At 40.4% G+C, this 18923-nt stretch overlaps 1 protein-coding gene across 2 annotated transcripts in view; it reads left to right on the forward strand.

Moving 5' to 3' along the window:
* Positions 1-18923, forward strand: part of RGL1 (ral guanine nucleotide dissociation stimulator like 1) — a 286792-nt gene that overhangs the window by 206668 nt on the left and 61201 nt on the right. For both annotated transcript variants that reach the window (XM_049868101.1, XM_049868102.1), the window contains exon 5: positions 7109-7186. In XM_049868101.1, the coding sequence (XP_049724058.1) occupies positions 7109-7186 (78 nt within the window). The remainder of the gene's footprint in view (positions 1-7108; positions 7187-18923) is intronic.

Genomic DNA, 18923 nt, shown 5'->3' on the forward strand with positions numbered 1-18923 from the left:
ACCTGTCCTAACACTGTTTCTTTGTTGTCCTTCATCGTCGCTGCAGCCATTGTCGCATTGGTAGCATTGCTAATGGCCGTATTTACCGTTGGTTGATTAGAATTATTATTAACCGGGATGAAGGGAGGGGATACTGATGGGAAACCAAACTCTAGGGGCAGAAAACAGGCAAGAGAAAAGTAACAGACGTCAGGAACTTGGAAGGGAAAGTAAAAGAAACCTTATAGCAAAGATGTAAGAATCATCATATTTAAGAATAGCTTTAAACTTGGATGAGAAACAAGTTTCAGCAAGAGATGCATTTTTGTTTTCTTGGATGGATAGTGATTATAGGCAGTTTGGGTTGGGGCTGGGGGTTAGAGTTTCTCAAGGAAAATTCCATAACATTTATAGCTGTTAAGTGGAACAGAAATACTAGGTACTTTTTTCTGCTAATATTGCCTTAACTGTCAGTGACTACTATGAAGATAACGTGGAGAATTGAAGGGCAAGGAAGGTGAAGGACTCTTCGCAGCAAATACCTAGAGGAGGAGAGGGCAGTTCTCTTTGGGTCTTTTAGCTTTCTCCGATCATGGAAAAAATTTGCCTAGAGAATCAGTCCTGATAAGCAGAAAGCACAATGCCAGGTTCTCTGCTCAGCGTCCCTTGCCCCTTTGTTTCCCGTAAGAACAAGGAGTTTTTGCCTTGTTGTCTTTGACCTTTCTCTTTCCCTTGAATAACCAACTCCAGGGTGGTAACAAGACCTTTCCAAGGTAGGCTTGGTGGCCATGACTCAGTTCTCAGGTCAGACTTGGGTGGAGAGGAGAGGTGCGTGCCTTGGAGGATATTATTCAGAGGGGCTCTGTTCAAAACAACCCTCTTGCTGACCTGTGGAGTAGAGTCCACAGCCTTCATCAAAGGCTTTACTTCGCAGTCCAGACATCTGCAGGCTATTTCAGCCATGACATCCTCATGACTCAAGGTCAGCTTCTGAACATTTTTCTCATACCTGACCTGGGTTCTTGTGGTCAGTTAATGAAAAATGCTTAAGATGTTCATAGGCTGGGGTTTATTAGAAGAACAAAGATTCCCAGAGGTGCTTGAGTCAACAGCTTCATGTGAGGTCTCTCTTTACTTCCTCTTTTCCAGTTTTCACCACCCCTGATAAGTAGCTCCTGCCCTTTTCTTCCCTCCCCAGCCTTTCTTTTAGTACAATAGTAACCAAACCAAACCCATTGCCATCAAGTCGATTCCAACTCATAGCGACACTACAGGCCAGAGTAGAACTGCCCCATAGGGTTTCCAAGGAGTGGCTACTGGATTCAAACTGCCCACCTTTTGCTTAGCAGCCGAGCTCTTAGCCACTATGCTACCAGAGCTCCAATTACAGTAATAGAAGTTATTAATTAATTAATTTAACAAATATTTACTGAGTTCCTACTATGTGCAGGTTCTGTTCCAGGCTGGGGGGATATATCAGTAAACAAGGTAAATGAGTAAAAGCCAAAGTCCTTCCTGTGCCTACCAGGTCCTCATGACCTGTCCTGTTTACCTCTGTGCTTATCTCTTGCTCTCCCATCACTCACTGTACTCTGTTTCTCACTGGCCTTCTTGATGTTTCTCAAGCACACCAAGCCTGCCGCTGCACCAAAGCCTTCATATGCACTGTTTCCTCTGCTTAGAAAGCTCTGCCTTAGCAATCTACATGGTCTACCCCCTTACCTTCTAGAGGATTTTACTTAATTGTCGGATTCACATTGGGCCTTCTCTGAATATCCCATACGAAATAGCAACTTCTGCCCCTCCAACGTGCCCAGTCCCCCTTAAGTGCTTTATTTTTCTCTGTTAAGTTTTTCACTATCTGACTTAGTGTATCTTAACCAATTTAGTAGTTTATTGTCTGTCTCCTTTCACTAGAATGTATGTTTCATGAAGATGGGAATTTTGGTTTGTTTACTGCTGTAAGCCCAATGCCTAGAATAGTACCTGGACATAAAACCAAAACCAAACCCATTACCATTGAGTAAACTTACAGGGCAGAGTAGAGCTCCCCATAGGGTTTCCAAGGAGCATCTGGTGGATTTGAACTACTGATCTTTTGGTTAGCAGCCATAACTCTTAACCACTGTGCTACCAGGGCTCCACCATAGGCCTTAATAAATATTACTTGAATGAGGAATAAATGAGTGAATGCATGAAAGGCTCAAAGTATCTAACATCATGGAATTTATAACCTGGTGGAGGAAGACAGAAAATAAATGAACAAACAAGATAACTATAGCTTATGTGGTAGAATAGTGACTCTGAGGTTTGACTCTAGAGTCTGACTGCCAAGGTTCAAATCTCTACTCATTAGCTGTGTCTTCAAGGGCAAATTACATAACCTTTCTAGGCCTCATTTTTCTTATCTGCAAAGTAATAATAATAATAATAATAAATAATACTTCATAGGATTATTGTGAAAACTAAATGAAACAGTCCATGTAAAGCACTAATACAGTGTCTGGCTTATAATTGTTTTTAGTTGCTGTCGAGTCGATTCTGACTCATGGCGGCCCCATATAGGCAGAGTAGAACTGCGCCATAGGGTTTCATGGCTGTGACTTTTCAGAAGCAGATCACCATTACCTGTCTTCCCAGGCGCCTCTGGGTGAATTCCAACTGCCAACCTTTCAGCTACTAGTCAAGTGCTTAACTGTTTGCACCATCCAGGGACTCCACTGGCATATAGTAAGCTCTCAAAAATTAGTAACTGCTATTATTATTATTATTAGATCACTTGCCAGAATCAAGTGGAGCCAGAAGTTTTGCAGTATTACCCTCATGCCGCTTGGGCATCACCAAGACTTTTCTGTTGCAGATCAAAGGTTGGAAAGGCCCCCTAACAGAGAGGCTGGCCCTTGGTACAACTTTATGTGCGGTTTTTTTGTACCACAAATATTGCTGGTTCTTCCTTTCAAGGACTACAGTATTAAACATTTCATCAGCCTCGGCAGACTCCAAGCTATACAGCCAACCCCCTTGGAAATAACTCTTTCCTGTTTAAATATCAGCAGCCAGTTAAACGTTATGGTGGGGTTTTTTTTTGGTAGTAATTTTAGGCTGTGGTAAATAATTACTTAAGGCTCCACATTAAAAGACATTCGAAAATCTTTCTTTTGCCTTGTGACACAGAGAAAACCATGTCAAAAGTCATTCTGACAATTTGTGTTTTTAAGTTTTATGAGTTACCCTTTAAAAGGCAGTGTCTCATTGGTAAACCTTCTTAAGAGGCTGGAGCTTTGATCTTAAATCCTAGGGAAGCTTTGCAGAAATTGGAGGCGACAATGTTGACAGGTTTGTCTGTAGCTATTCTACTGCCATTAATTAAACACACACACATACACACCCTTTATTTACCCCCTGGAGTAAGTGACTTGAACTTGACTTTGATTTTTGATGGGGAGGGTCCAGGAAAACATCAAAGACACACTCTTAACCTAGTACCATTCTCAAATGACCTCACCTTAACATTAAAGAGGTCTGGATTCCAGCTCCTGTCTAGTTTCTTTTCTGTAAAGCGTTAATTCTCTTCTGATAAGGGTTACAGGCTCTTTAATTTTATTTCACTTCTAAAGGTTTCCTTTGTAACACTGTACGTACTTTTTTTTGTATATATATATATATATATCTTTTTTTTTTTTTTGCCTTTTCACACCACTTACATTTTCAAGATCTCAGCTTTAAACTCTTAAAACTTTATTGCTTTTACATTTTAATTTTAGATTTTTGGGATAATCACAGCTATCCTAAACCATTTCTTAAACGCCTCAACTTCTAGAAATGAAAGCACAGACAGGTTAAAGCACTTGCCAGATGGTGCCCTTGCGGAGACAAATCTGAAGAGATACTTGGGAGACTGCTTCATGTCTGCTTGGGAAGCCCCATTAGACCCCTCGTTCGCTCACAGCACATAGTCATCACATACTTGCTATGTGCCAGGTACTGTTTCAAGCTTTAAAATTTAAAGAGTAATGAGCAAAAGAGACACAGATCCTGCTCTCATGGAACGTATGTCCTAATGGACAGTTAGTATAGTAACTAAATTATTTATAACAGTATATTACAAGGCTGTGGTGAAAAATAAAGTAAGGAAAGGGATGGTGTTGGGGTTTGTTTGTATTTGAAATCGGGTGGGCAGGGAAGGCCAGACATTTGAAAGACTAGAGGATGTGAGCCTGAGTAACTGACCGTGTGCTGTTTCACACCTACTGTGGTCCTTACTGGTCTCAAATGATTATCAGACAATCACTCCGGTCCTGATTGTGAACCTGTAAACTACTCTGAAGCTGGGAGAAATACCTGTGTGGTCTTCTGAGCAGTTGCAGATGGTACAAGGTTAATTAATGAGCAAGAACTTTGCTTACCAACGTCACTTAGTCTTTCTTGATGCCATTGGATTACACATTTGGGGGGAGGAACCGTGATAGGTATTGGTATCTCCCAAACCAGTGTCCTAGCTCTGAGTCTGAGACATGCAGAAAAAGAACTAGGGAGAATAGGAAGCTCATGTGAAGCCAAAGAGCAGGAAAATCTGAAAACTTTTAGTACAAACATCTTTGGAGAGAAAAATATCAGGGACGGTAAAATGCATACCATTCCCTTGTGAGGGTTTTTCACTTTCATTTCTCTCTGTCATGGCTGATTATACTTGGAAGATAAAAATACAATATTTCTAGAATGACCAGAGAGAATTAATGGACTAACAGAAAATGTGAAGGCAACAAAGATTAAATTCCACATTGAGTCTTCTGAGGGCTGGCAGGAGGAGACTTCATGGATCACTCTGGTCAGAGAGATGGAAGGTACAGTTGCTCTCCAACAGCCTCACTCTTTACTGCACCCTTCTCAATCTTGCCTATTTAATAAATCACTAAGCCTGTTGTGAGAGAACATAAGGACATAATTCACTATGATGGTGGCCCAGGAGAGAGCCAAAAAATCCCACTCTGTTTATTTATCAGGACTCTCATTTCCCATCCCTGCCTTGCTCACATGGGGCTGAGTAAGCCTTAATCTGACCGAGTTCTTATCTCAGGAAGAGCAAAGGGTAGCCCTGGAAGCTCTCTAAATAGCAGGTGCAGGACAGAATGAAGAGGAACAGAGAGGGCGGAGGCCAGTGGAAAATACCTTTGGGAGGCCAAGAAGTCCATAAGGCTGATGAGCTAGAGAAAGGAGCAGGTGGATGAAGGGGGGGCTAGTGCCTAAGGGCTCAGACTGGAATCTACCACGACAGGGTGATAGGGAAGACCAGATGGACTGGCATTCGGTCAAACCAGATGGTGGGCTTTTATTTTTAAAAGGATTTGTAAATCCTAGGAACAAGGAACCATAAGGGTAGTGAGGCTTTAATCCCATTAGTAGAAGACAGAAGCGTACTCTTTAAAAATGTAAACTCACCAATTATAGCACTTCAATTATCAAAGCTTTGGGACAGACTACCAATTTGTGAAACTCCAAAGACTTAGCAGTGTTCACTGATGGAAGGAGAAACTGCAGAAACATTGATATTAAGACTCCCCCTTAAGAACTTCAAGTGAAGGTACCAAATGTTAACATATTTGTATGAAATAGGCTTACACAAAGGAGCAGGAAGAACAGCGAAGAATGTGATAGCGGTTGATCGATTATTTAGTACATTTGGAGTTTGCAGTGAGGCGAATTTGGAACTTTAAGCACCTGTTGCTTCCATAAAACGGTGCTCCTGTGTTCTCCTTCCTCAGTTGTTGTGTCTAGACCAGCCTGGCCTCAGTGCATCCACAGATGCTCTTAGTCCTTGTTTATTCTGCAATCCGTGTTTCTATCTCAGCCTGTTTTTGAGGGCCTGGACATCTTTCTACAATGTTTCTCCAACAGGACTTACCCTCAAGGAGACCAGACTTATCAACATAGCTTGGAGTTGTCATTTTGTGCCCATGTACACATAGGGTGAAAGCAGCCATTTCTTCCTGGAGCAGAGGGGCAGAGTATAGGGTTTATTGTGTTAAAGAGTTTCATGAGGCATCTGCCTTCTTTGTGTGTTATAGTATGTGATTCTCTGGCTAGGAAGAAAAACCTAATTTTATCTGAAACGTTCAAAGAAACATTAAATATTAAGAGAAAGTTTTAAGTTGTGTATTTCATTGTTAGGAAACGCTGGTGGCGTAGTGGTTAAGAGCTATGGCTGCTAACCAAAAGTCGGAAGTTCAGATCCACCAGGTGCTCTCTGGAAACTCTATGGGACGGTTCTACTCTGTCCTATAGGGTCGCTATAGAGTCGGAATCAACTTGACAGCAGTGGGCATTTCATTGTTAAATCACTTTTCTCTGTGAAATATGAAGACGAACCCATAAAGAAACTATCGACAATATAGTGCCATTAAATTTTTGATGCCATTTCATAGTATATCTCTCCTTAATTACTCTGAGAAGTGTAATTGTTATTCTGTGGCTGAAATTGAATAAAGTTTCTTCCTAACACATTTCTTTTTAAATTAATGTTTTATTGTGTTTAAGATGAAAGTTTACACAGCAAATTAGGTTCCCATTTAACAATTGCTACACAAATTTTTCAGTGACATGGGTTACATTTTTCACAATGTGTCATTTATTCTCATTCATCGTGTTATGGTTGTACCATTTCACGTACTCTTCTTTCCTTGTCCCCTTGCCTTCTTATTGTCTCTTTAGAGTAATTTTTGACCATTTGGTTTCCTATAGATGATTTTTCTTAAAGAAATTCGTTCCTCATGGGTGATATTCTTTATTTTATGAACCAATCTGTTATTTAGCTAAAAGGTGATCTCAAAGTATAATTTCCGTTTAAGGTTTAAAGAGCATCTCAGGGCGATAGTCTTGGTGAGGCCTGTAGTCTCAACCAGTTCAGTAAGTCTGGCCTTCTTAAAAGTTTGAATTCTGTTCCACATTTCTCCAATTCTATAAGGATCCATCTATTCTGGCTCCGATCAGTGGGGTTGGTAGTGGTAGCCAGGCCCCATCTAGTTCTTTTGGTATCAGAGTAGATGAGGCTGTGGTTCATGTCCACTATTAGTCCTGTGGACTACTTTCTTTCATTGACTGTTTTTTTGTTTATTTGCTTTTGTCTGTAAAGGTATGGAAACCTGACAAGCCCAAACTGTGAAGATGATGGAAACCAAACTTCATCAGAGTCCAAGATGGTGATTAGGAAGTGAGTATGTCTTTTCTCTGCATTACATACTCTCAGTCAAGACCTAACAGTTTAAGAGAATGTAGTTTAGTACAGTTTTATTTATTCCTTTGGAATGTTGCCATAATGTTTAAGAACATAGAGTTGTTTCTTGACTATCTAACAATATTCATTTTATTCATCTAGTCAAAATATATTGAGCACTTATGCCAGGCACTGTGCTAAGGGATACAGCAGTGAACACAGAAATAAGTCCCAGCTCTTACAAAGCCTGTATTTTAGCAGAGAGAGACAAAGAATACATGCAAAAAAGTGAAGAAGAGTGAAGCACGGTAAGAGGCATAGTTTACGATGAGGAGTGTGGTCTATTTCACACGGGGTGCCAGCAGTGGGCATTGGAGCAGAGACCTGAAGGAGGCGTGAACTTAGCCTTGTGGATATTTGCAGGAAGGGCTTTCCAGGCAGAGAGAATAGGAGCGGAAAACGCTATATGTAGAACAGTGTTTGAGAAATAGTAGAGAGGTGGATGTATTTGGGGCAGAGTAAGTCCTAGAAGACAGGGTCTCCAAGCTAGTGAAGAGCCCAGATCAGGTGGGGCCTTCTTGAAGGCCTTGGGAAGGACATTGAATTTCATTCTGAGGAAGATAAGAAGCACTTTCAGGATTTTGAGGAGGGCAGGGCTATAGCCTGACTTATATTTTAAAAGGGTTGCCCTAGTTTTGTGTGGAAATTAACTGTGGCAGGGACGGTTGGAGCAGAGAACCAGTTAGGAAGCTGTTACAAGGGTTCAGGCGAGGGATGATGAGAGTGTGGACAAGTAGTAACAGTGGAGGTGCTCAACTTCTGGAGATACCTTGAAGGTGTTGCTGCTGGCAGGATCTGCTGCGATGATGTGGATGGCCTGTATGAGTGAAAAAGAGGAGGCAAGGATGCCTCCGAGGTTTGTTGCTTGAGTAACTGATAAAGTGGAACCCCAGCTTTAAGAGAGAAAGACTAGTCGGGGAGCAAGGTTTGCTGAGGAGCAGGACAATAATTTAGTCTTGGACATGTTAATTTTTAGGTAATGGGATAGACTAAAGGTATAAATTTTGGAGCCCCTGGTTTATATGCGGTATTTGAACCCTTGAATTGGATGTGATCTCCTAGGTAGTAAGTGATGATAGAGAAAAGCTAGGTCCAAAGATTAAGCTTTGAGTCCTTCCAGTATGTAGAGTCAGTAAAATAGAAAATCCCACAGAGGACACTGGGGAGGAACAGCCAAGTGAGGGAAGAAAAGAAAGAAGAAGTTGTATTCCAGAGGACAAGTAAAAAAGAATTTTGGGGAGGAAGCGACCAACTATGCCCAACGCTGCCCATAGATCAAGCAAGAGGGTTCTAGGAAATGCTCACGGGCTTTTTCAGTGTGGAGGTCCCCTGTGACCCTTGGTAAGTACGGTTTTGGTGAATGGAGGTGGGGACAGAAAGTTTAACAAATCGCTGGAGAAGTTTTGCTGTAAAGTAGAAAAGGAAAATATAAGATGGAGGATGATCTGTGGGCAAGGGAGGTTTTGTGTGTGTGTTTGTTTTTTTAAAATGGTTTTTTCAAAAAAGGGTGCCTGAAACCACTGATGTTAAATATTCATCTGGGTAGGAAAGGTCCTATGGGATTTTTAACTGGTCAAAGCATTTACTGATGGACTCCTTTACTTCAGGAGCCAGGGATGAAGCAAGAGTTAGAAAATTGACTAATCAAAAGGTCGGCAGCTCGAATCTACCAGCGGCTCTTTGGAAACTCTATGGGGCGGTTCTACTCTGTCCTATAGGGGTCGCTATGTGTCGGAATCGACTCAACAGCTACGGGTTAGATTAGTTTTTAGATTGGCTCCATGTAGCTTTTTAATTTTATTTGATGGGCTATAACTTTCCAGAAAATCAGACAAACATGTTTAGATACTTGAATCCTAAAAGTAAGGCACGGTGGGTGAAACGGTTATTTTATTCCTTAAAGTGTTTGGAGAAGGCCTCTTGGAGAAAGTGACATTTGAGCTGGGTGTTGAAGGATGGTGAAGATTTTGGTGGTAGATTGGTCCAGGAAGAGCCAACAGTGGGACCAATCAGGAAGATGCAGTGTGCATGGCATTTTGGGAACAGCTGATGATTGGCGTGGCTACTTTATAGTGTACATGTTGGGTACGGGGAAGAATCAGTGAAGCTAAAGCTAGAGAGTTAGATTGGAAATACGTCATGAAGGGGTTTTATTTCTTAAAAGAGGGTTTGGATTTCGCCTGGTTTGTGGTAGAGAGCCAGTTACGAAAAGGTTTTACAGGAGAGAAATACTATCAAATAGGTGCTTTTGGGGGAACAGATTAGAATTAAAGCAAAAAAACCCAAACAAACCACACCCACTGCCATTGAATCTTCATCCTCTGAAATGTGTCTGAAATTATAGTACCTACATATACCTGAAAACCAAACTTGTTGCCGTTGAGTCAGTTCAGACTCATTGTGACCCTGTAGGACAGAGTAGAACTGCCCCATATGGTTTCTAAGGCTGTAAAGTTTACAGAAGCAGACTGCCACATCTTTCTCCCAAAAAGAACTGCTGGTCTTTTGGTTATCAGCTGAGCACTTAACCACTGTGCCTTGTTTCTCAAAGTATGGTTCATGGACCAGCAGCATCAGCCTCACCTGGGAGCTTGTTAGAAATCTTTTGCTTTTCGTCCCAAACCTAATGCGTTAGAATCTGCATTTTAACAAGATTCTCAGGTGATTCCTATATGCACTTTCAAGTATCAAAACCACAGGATTACAGGTTTATTTTTGCTTTGTACGTTTTGCTTATCCATGAAAACTTGGCTGAAGTAATTTTTTTAAAGCCCCTTTTATAATGTGTATTTTAAAAACATATACAAAAGAAGAGACTCTAAGAATTGAGTGACTAGCTTATCAAGTGTAACCTAGACCTGTGACCAGATTCAGAAATAAGTGTGTACTTATTTACATATTTTGGAACTAAATCAAATCCAGAGGTATTATTCAACTAGCCACCTGAACAGTCTGAGGAGAGGAATATTCTGAAAAATATCTGGGGCTTTTTTGTTTCCCAGGGAGTGTTTTGAGATTAAATAGGTTTTTGGGAAATAGTTCAGAAAATTGATTTCTACCCTGGATGTGAAAAGTCATGTTCACTATTTTTAAAGGTCCATTATAAAACTTTGTTCAAATTCATTGTACACCAGGAACACTAACGTGGGTGAAACTCCGGGATAAGCTGTTTTAAAGGGCTTTACAGTTTTTAAAGCATATGAGGTGTTAACAAAGAGCTTCACATAGAACTCCCCTGAGGGACAATCGTCCTTTCCCAAAGCTTCACAATCAATTGGTGGAAAGTTCTTGACCCTTTTTCTCAGACTGAGTTCCCTTTTTAAAAATTTATGTCTGATGAAAATATGTCACTTTATCTTATAATGGACTGCTCTGTTTTGCAGATTCTGGAATGTTACAACTCCTTTTCTCTGCTGACCTCTTTGTTCCTTCCACTTCTCTTTCTTCTTTCTCCCTGTTTAGTTTCCCCCCAGTTCTCCTTTTATTATTTTTCACTTTATTTTACCTCTGTCTTTTTCCCTCTTTCTGAAGTTATCTTTCTGATCATTTCTGTGACTAAATCGAGTCATCGCTTTGTCTTTTTGAGAGGAAATCCAGGGAAACACCTTTGCCCATCCATGCATAATGTATGGAAAGTCCCTTGGTCATCCCAGGACTCTGGCATCTGATTTGTAGCCATGCTTGAAGGCTTCCCCATGGCCATTAGATGTGTAGGAGGCATGGCTATATGGCGGTGATTCTCAGTGGGCAATTTTTTGAAACCCTGGTGGTGTAGTGGTTAAGAGCTACGGCTGCTAACCAAAAGATTGACAGTTCAGATCCACCAGGCACTCCTTGGAAACTCTATGGGGCAGTTCTACTGTGTCCTAAAAGGTCTCTATAAGTCAGAATCTACTCCGTGGCAATGGGTCAACAGGCCCACAATCCCCAGGGGCATTTGGTAATGTGTGGGGACGTTTTGGTTGTCTCAACTGTGTGGGGGTGGGGGCGGGGGGCTATCACTAACATGCAGTGGGTAGAGGCCAGGGATGCTGCTAAGCATTCTACAATGTACAGGAGAGTTTCTCACAATAAAGACTTATTGCTGCAAAATGTCAGTAGTGCTGAGGAAAGAAACTCTCTTATATGGTGATGAGGCCGCAGTCCTCAAATGAAAACTCACTTTATGAACAGCTACCCAGTGCCGTTGAGTCGATTCCGACTCATAGTGGGCTAACATATGAATATCTAAGTAGGTATTAAATAGGAGCATGCTTATTTTGAAATTTATTTATTTCATGTCCCTTTTTATATAATTAGGAGAATCAAATGCTGTGATGGTCAGGAGCCCGCCACATGGAAGGTGAAGGGTCCCGGATGAAGGGCCTGGATAACAGATTCCAGCTCCTTCTCTGTCACTCTGTCGTGTACCAGCCACATGACCTTCAGTTAGTCACTTCACCTCTCTTAGTCTCAGTTTCTTCACCTGAAAAATGAGTATTTGAAATGCATTTCTCTAAGGTCCTTTCAAATTCAGTGATGATCTAGGATAAAGTTTATTTAACTCCCTTCATCTCTTTTAAAATGAAAATGAATATCAGAAACAGAAACAGATAGGGTCCAAATATTATACTGAATGTTTGAGAAGCACCCTTAATGACACCTCTGTTGAAGGAGGCACTGGGTTGTCTGTTGAAGGACTGTATAACCAGCTTTGGTAACAGAGGAAGAAAAACATAGACTGCGTCTTTAATTTGCTTTTTACTAATAGTGACATCACAACTGCTCACTGTGGCCATAAACAAAGAGCTTGTAGGGAAACTGCAGGGAGTGGCAAGATGCCCGTTGTTTCCCCTTGTTGTGAATCTGTTCACTTGTGAGTTCAGGTGGGAAGCAGACACCAGGAATTCAACGACATTCTAAGAAGTAAACATCCTGTTTTAGGGCAGATGTCTTCAGTTTTGTAGACTGGGGACGGGCTTAGGAATCACTCTTGGGTTTAACCATGAATAGAAAAAGGCCTGGATACTGTTTGGTTTCTCAGTTTTTGCTGTACGGCGTAGAACAAGCCTTACATTTTCTGCAGGCTCCCAAGTACTCAGTTAACGGTCTTTCCTATATTTCTAAATATGGACCTAATCAACCTTTCAGAAGCTGAAAGAACTTTAAAGAGGGAAAATGTGGAAATACAGATGAAGTATTCAAGATGAAAAATTGGTTTCTGGGGTCTTGGATCACAACTGTCTAGTGTCCTTTATGCATTTAAAAAAGTGTCAGATTTGCTGTGACTCCCACATACAGAGTACTCGTAATGCCAGTCCCGAGCACGCCCGGATCAGGCTTTGGGCAGTATCGGGAACCTTTAAAGTTATCTGGCTAAATCAAGAATCCTTCAGTTGCAAAGAATTCAGCTTCCAAGGTTTCTGGATGTTGGAGTCTTTGCCAAATAGTCATTTCTGTTGTCAGTGCTAGATTGATCCGTGTAATAAAGTGTACCATGTTTATTTCTAGGATCCCTAAACCTGCCACTATTTTTGAATCAGGGAACCCACTTTCTATGACAGAAGCAAACACCTCTGCCCACATTCACCCCACCTGTGCCCTTTTCCTCCTTCCTGCTGACATTTTTACGTGATAAAATGCTGTCTTTTTAGAATAGTAAGATCTGAACCAAATAGAAAAAGGAAACTTTTCCTACTGCAGATTTATTACAGTCATTGAATTCAGAAGTGAAAAGGATGTAAGGAAGGGATGTTAAACATACGACAGTCCTCACAACACGCCTCTTCATTCTCTGAAACGTGCCTGAGGTTGTAGTATCTGTATGTATGTGGAAACCAAACCTGTTGCCATCGAGTCAATCCTGACTCATAGCGACTCTACAGAACAGAGTAGAACCGCCTCATAGTGTTTCCACGGCTGTAATCTTTATGGAAGCATACCACCACATCTTTCTCCCACGGAACATCTGGTGGGTTCGAACTGCTGACCTTTCCATTATCAGCTGAGTGCTTAACCACTCTGCCACTAGGGCTCTTTATCTATATGTACACATAACTTTATTTGAAGAGGCTTAAAACTCCTTAGGAAATGACTTTTTTTTCTTTCTTTTAAGGAGCATTGTATCGTTGAAACAGCCTCTCTTTCCTTTTCTTTAATTGAATCTCATCACTTCCCTTCTGGAATGCCAAGTTTTGTTTTCTCAAATTATAGCAGGGCTTTAAACTGTTGAAATCTTTCTGCTTTCATCTCCACACGTTCAAATGATACCAATGTCGTTCTTGTAATGTTTCCCCAGGAGTTGTAAATAGTGACGCCAGATTTCAGTCACTGGTAAGGATCATGTAAATAGCAGTAATCCAAAACACTGGGTACACGTTAAAGAAATAATGAGTTAAAGAAAGCTGGCTGTGATTCTTTAATGCCTGGGAAACTTTACAATGGACAGTATTTAAAAATCTTCCCGGAGAGTTTGCGATCAACATACGTTCCAGCAAATTCAAATACCTTAAAAAGGCAATTGGAATTAATCTGAGTGATTGTAGCAAAAGAGAGGGAAAAGGAGAAGGGGTGAAGAGCAGAGCAAAAATAAGATGTAAAACCCCAAATTTAGAAGAACTAAAGGCACTAATGTGAAAGAAATAGAAAAAGTACAACAAAAGTAAAAAATGGAGTAGTAATATGGCACCTAAAAGAGCCTTGTATTGTCTTTAACGAAAGCGTATTGGACAAAGAAAAATAGCAAATAGTTTTAGAAGTCATTAAAATTCTAAATCAAAATTGTGCAGTTCGAACCCACCAGATGTTCTGTGGGAAGAAGGTAGAAGGCTCTCAAGTGAAATTGCTTTTCTAGTAAAGAATGAAATAACATCAATAGTAATTTAGTATTCTTCAGAAAGAAGGAAAAATAGTTACTGAGCATCTCCTAGGGTTTTCTACATGTTAGAAAAGTAAAAAGATATCACTTGATTCACCCTGCAGCCTTGGAGATGATGACAGTGATGATACCACCATTGCCACTGCCACTGGCTGCAAATTATGGAGTGTTTACTGTGTGCAAGGCATTCTGATGGGCACTTTGTTTATATCTTCTTTACCGCTATAAATAGGCTATGAGATATTGTCCTCATTTTATAGACGTATAAATTGGGGCTTAGAGAAGTTAGGTACTTCCGCTAAGATCAAACAGCTGGTTAAGTGACGGGGCTGATATTTGTACTCAGGTCCAATGGACTCCAAGACCGAGGCTTCTCACCATTTTCCTATTGGACCTCTAATTAAAATAAAATAAAATAAGCACTGTGATCTCAGATGCTTTTGATTTTTTTTTTCCTCCAGACCCGTGTCCCCCCCTACATATGATAGCAGAGTACTTCAGACAGAAGCACGTGATGAACCAGATGATACACCATCACTGTTGTGACTGATGTTTTAGATTCTTATATCCTGAGATCTTTTAATTTGGGATGATTTTCTTCAATCTGTGAGTCGATGGCTCACAACAACAACAATCTGGTTGTTGCTTTATTATGGGATGACACCCTGAGCAAGGTCCCCAAGCAGCTGTTAGAAATGTAGAAGTTAGACTTGCTTCCTGGAGAAGGAGATGAGTGAAGGGTGTGAGGAAAGAAGAGGGAAGACCAAATTTGTCAGACCTAGCAATCTGAGTGCCTGCTTCCTGTTCTTGGTGTCTTATAGCATCTGTCATTACCAGTTGAAGTGCCATGGTAATGGTGAATATTCTAGAAGACCTCGACAATTTTTTTTTTACTGTTATCATTAGGGTTTCCAAAGAGCGGCTGGTGGATTTGAACTGCTGACCCTTTTTTACTAAAGGCCTATGTATAACATGAAAACTCCCTTTTTAGACTGTGAGGAATTAGGACTAATGAGTTATCAAGGTCTTTGAAAAATCATTTTGGTGAGTGGCTAGAATTTATTGACTGCTTAGCAACAACAGCCCCTGTGTTAAGTACTGTATATACTTTTTAAATTCTCGTAGTAACTCCATTTATTATTATCTTATAAATGAGGGACCTGAGAGATAGAGAGGTTAAGGAACATGTCCATGGTCATACACTGAATAAGTGAGAGCTGGGGTTTAACCCCAACCTTAACCTCCGTGTAATGTAGCCTCTACTTCTTTTTCTCTGATAAATATGAAAATATTTCTCTTAAGTATTTATTCTTAGACTTTATTTTTTGAAACAGTTTTAGAGTTACAGAAAAACAGCTAATACAGAGAGGTCCTGTACACCTCCCCCACACAGTTTCCTTGTTATTATCATCTTACGTTAGCACGGTATGTTTGTTACAATTAATGAACCAATATTGATACATCATTATTAAAGTCCATAATTTATTCAGATTTCCTTAGTCTTTACCTAATGCCTTTTTTTCTGTTCCAGGATACCACGTTACATGTAGTTATCATGTCTCCTTAGGCTTCTCTTGGCTGTGACAGTCTCAGACTTTACTTCTTTTTGAGATTTTGACAGGTTTGAGGAGTGCCGGCTAGGTATTTTGTAGGATGCCCCTCTGTTGGAATTATATTGATGTTTTTCTCATAACTGCACTGGGTTTATGGGTGTTTGGGAGGACTGTCACGAAGGTAAAGTGTCAGTTTCATCACATCATACCAAGGGTATATATAAATATTGTTAACATGATTTATGACTGTTCGTGTTGATCTTGATCACCTGGCTGCAGCAGTGTTTGTCAGGTTTCTTCACTGTAGGATTAGATATATTTTTTTCTTTCTTTTCTGTGCTATACTCTCTGGAAGGAAGTGACTAGGCGCAGACCGCACTTAATGAGTGGGGAGTTATGGTCTCCCTTCTTTAGGGCAGAGTATTTACATGCTCAATTTGGAATTCTTCTAGATGGGAGACTTCACTTTTCTTACCCATTGATTAATTTATTCTATTAGTTTGTATCAGTGTGGATTCATGGAATTTTTTTTTGTTGTTGCGGGGGGGAGTACTACTTTATTTTCTTGCTCAAATTTTTCCAGTTTTGGTTGTTGGGAGCTCTTTAGTTGGCTCTTGTGTCACTTTGACATATTCCCATTGTTGTGGCTTTTTTTTTTTTTTTTTTTTGAGCACCTTCTTTTTGGCACTACAGGATACTCCACGCTCATCTTGTATATTTCCTGCCCCAGTCCTAGATTCAGCCATTTCGTTAAAGAGCACTGGTTCCTTTTATTAGAGAAGGGTATTAGAAACCAAAATTTAGGTGCTAGGTGTGCTCATTGCTACTAGGGTGTCATTTCTTTTAGGCCCTCTCAGCTGATAGAGCAAGGAAATGTATATGTGTATACTAACATGTATCTATAAATATTTCTGTGTATAACCATCTGTATCAATATTAAATTAAATGTGAGTTCTTACTGATGTTTCCAACTCTAATCCATTACTACGTGGATCAATCTAGCCATCTCTTCTTGCTTATGTGAAAGTTCTCAGCCCAACTGCGAGAAAGCTGGTTCCCACCATCCACTATCCATTTATTTAATTATCCAATTTTTTAGTATACATGAATTGTTAACCCAAACTGCCATGGGAAACAAGTTTATCAAGTACAGTAGAGTGCTTATGTACAATTCTCTTGCCTACAGTCTTACAGACTCCAGTCCTTCAATAATAAAAATAGCTAATATTTTTTGAGAGTTTATTATGTTTTAAGGTCTCTTCTAAATACTTTATATGAATTATCTCTTTTAGTACTCACAATATGAGGAGGGATCCATTATACCCATTTTACAGATGAGGAAGCTGAGTCATTAAGAGGTTAGATTATATTTAGTAAGCCACAGAACCAGGATCCAGTTAGTCTGACTCAGAGACAATGTTCTTAGCTACATTGGCTATATTACTCATGAAAAGTAGGCATTTAGGAGCCCTCTTAGCTTTTTTCCTTTTCTAATGGAATGTTGTCACTCATACACTGAATAAGGTTTGGTTAAGTCTGTGCACAACAGCCCTCTTCAATTTCTGTAAATTTACCTTCAGATGCCAGCACGAGTATGTAAACACCCTTGGCATTGGGTAACAGCTAGTTTTGGACTCATCTCCTACTGTGCCTTCTCCCACCCATATTTACTCTGTATTTCTGCATATCCTTCCTATCAGGATCTTTTTCTTCCTCCTCCTTGCCTTGGAGCTTTTTCACCTCTTTTGTAGCTACCCTGTGGCCCTTCACTGGCATCCCGGCCATATCCTTGCCTTCTGGTGCCCAGCTGACTCTGGCTTTGTTTACATTTTCTTCTCAGACCCTTCTTCGAATCTTTTTATGTTCCCTCTCAATGTTCTAATCCCTACTCACCAGTAATACTGAAATTGTATAATGGAAAGTACAAGAAAGCAATGCAAGATGACCTTGACCCATCCAGCTAATAATGGTTTCATCTTTTCCAGGGGGGAAAAAAAATAAGCTCCGCACCTTCCTTTGTTCCTTTTCATCAGGAAAACCATCTAGCCCAAGGTCTCCAGGCCAGTCTTTCTCTGGCAGCCTTCCCTGAAAGAGAGGAAGACCGCTCTGTGGCTAGAACAAGGTAGAGGGCCTAGCTCAGAGACAGCATCAAGGTTCACTTTGTCTTTGTTCCCTTAAGGGCAAAGTGTGTTAGCTCCCACCTGCAGGGCTTGGCAAATGTCCTATGCCACATTACTTCAAAGACCCACCCTCTGTAGACATCGTACCTTTTTGTTATCTCCGCGAGGAAAGGATCCCCTTTTTGCAGAATGTCCTAAAATAGAAAAATATTTCGCTGCTTTTGAAAAATGGTTTCATATCTTATCTCCTGTTGATGATAAAGCACAATATATCATTATATCTTTAAATAGATTCTGGGGAAGGAAAGGAGCTCTGAATGGATAGAGTTACTCTTTTTATTATGTTATTGTTGTTGTCAGGTTGCTGCCGAGTTGGTTCCAACTCATAGTGACTCTGTGTACAACAGAACAAAACACTGCCCGGTCCTGTGCCATCCTCACAATTGTTGTTATGCTTGAGCCCGTTGTAGCCACTGTGTCAGTTCATCTCCTCAAGGGTCCTCCTCTTTTTTGCGACCATCTACTTTATCAAGCATGATGCTTTTTATCATAATAATCCTCTTTCTTGGCTTGGAGGTTATACATCATGGGGAGATGACTTCATATTTAGAAAAGTTTTGATTACACATTTTATCAGTTCTTAGAACTATGCTTACACCTATGAGATTTTAGCATGATTTAGTACATTTGCCTGAAATCTCTGCATGCGTTAAAAAAAAGTCTGCGGTTTGTGCATAAATCTTTACCTCATTTCTTCCTGCTCTGCATTGTGTGCTTGAAGATCCCTGAGGATGGCTACGAGTTTTGTACTCTCTTCCTGTGCCTCTCAACCAAGGTATCTGTCTAGTACCTTCTTTTCAGGTGTTGTTAAGTGTGATTTACGATTGGCTAAGGAATAAAAATGAGTATAGCAAATTTTATCAAGCACTGTCCCCCAGCTCTTTGTATTCTTCAAGTAGATTTTCTTTAAGTCCCTTGAAAGGGTTTCACTCCCTCTCACCTCAGGAACTTTGCTTATGCTGTTGCCCTGGAGTCTTCGCCTAGCTAACTCCTCCTTATCCTTGAAATCTCATTTTTAACATTATTTCCTCAGGGAGGTCCTCCCTATAGCTTGACCTGGTCAGCTCCCTCTGAGGTTAAATGCT

Source organism: Elephas maximus, chromosome 24, assembly GCF_024166365.1.
Source record: "Elephas maximus indicus isolate mEleMax1 chromosome 24, mEleMax1 primary haplotype, whole genome shotgun sequence".
NCBI classification, from domain to species: domain Eukaryota; kingdom Metazoa; phylum Chordata; class Mammalia; order Proboscidea; family Elephantidae; genus Elephas; species Elephas maximus.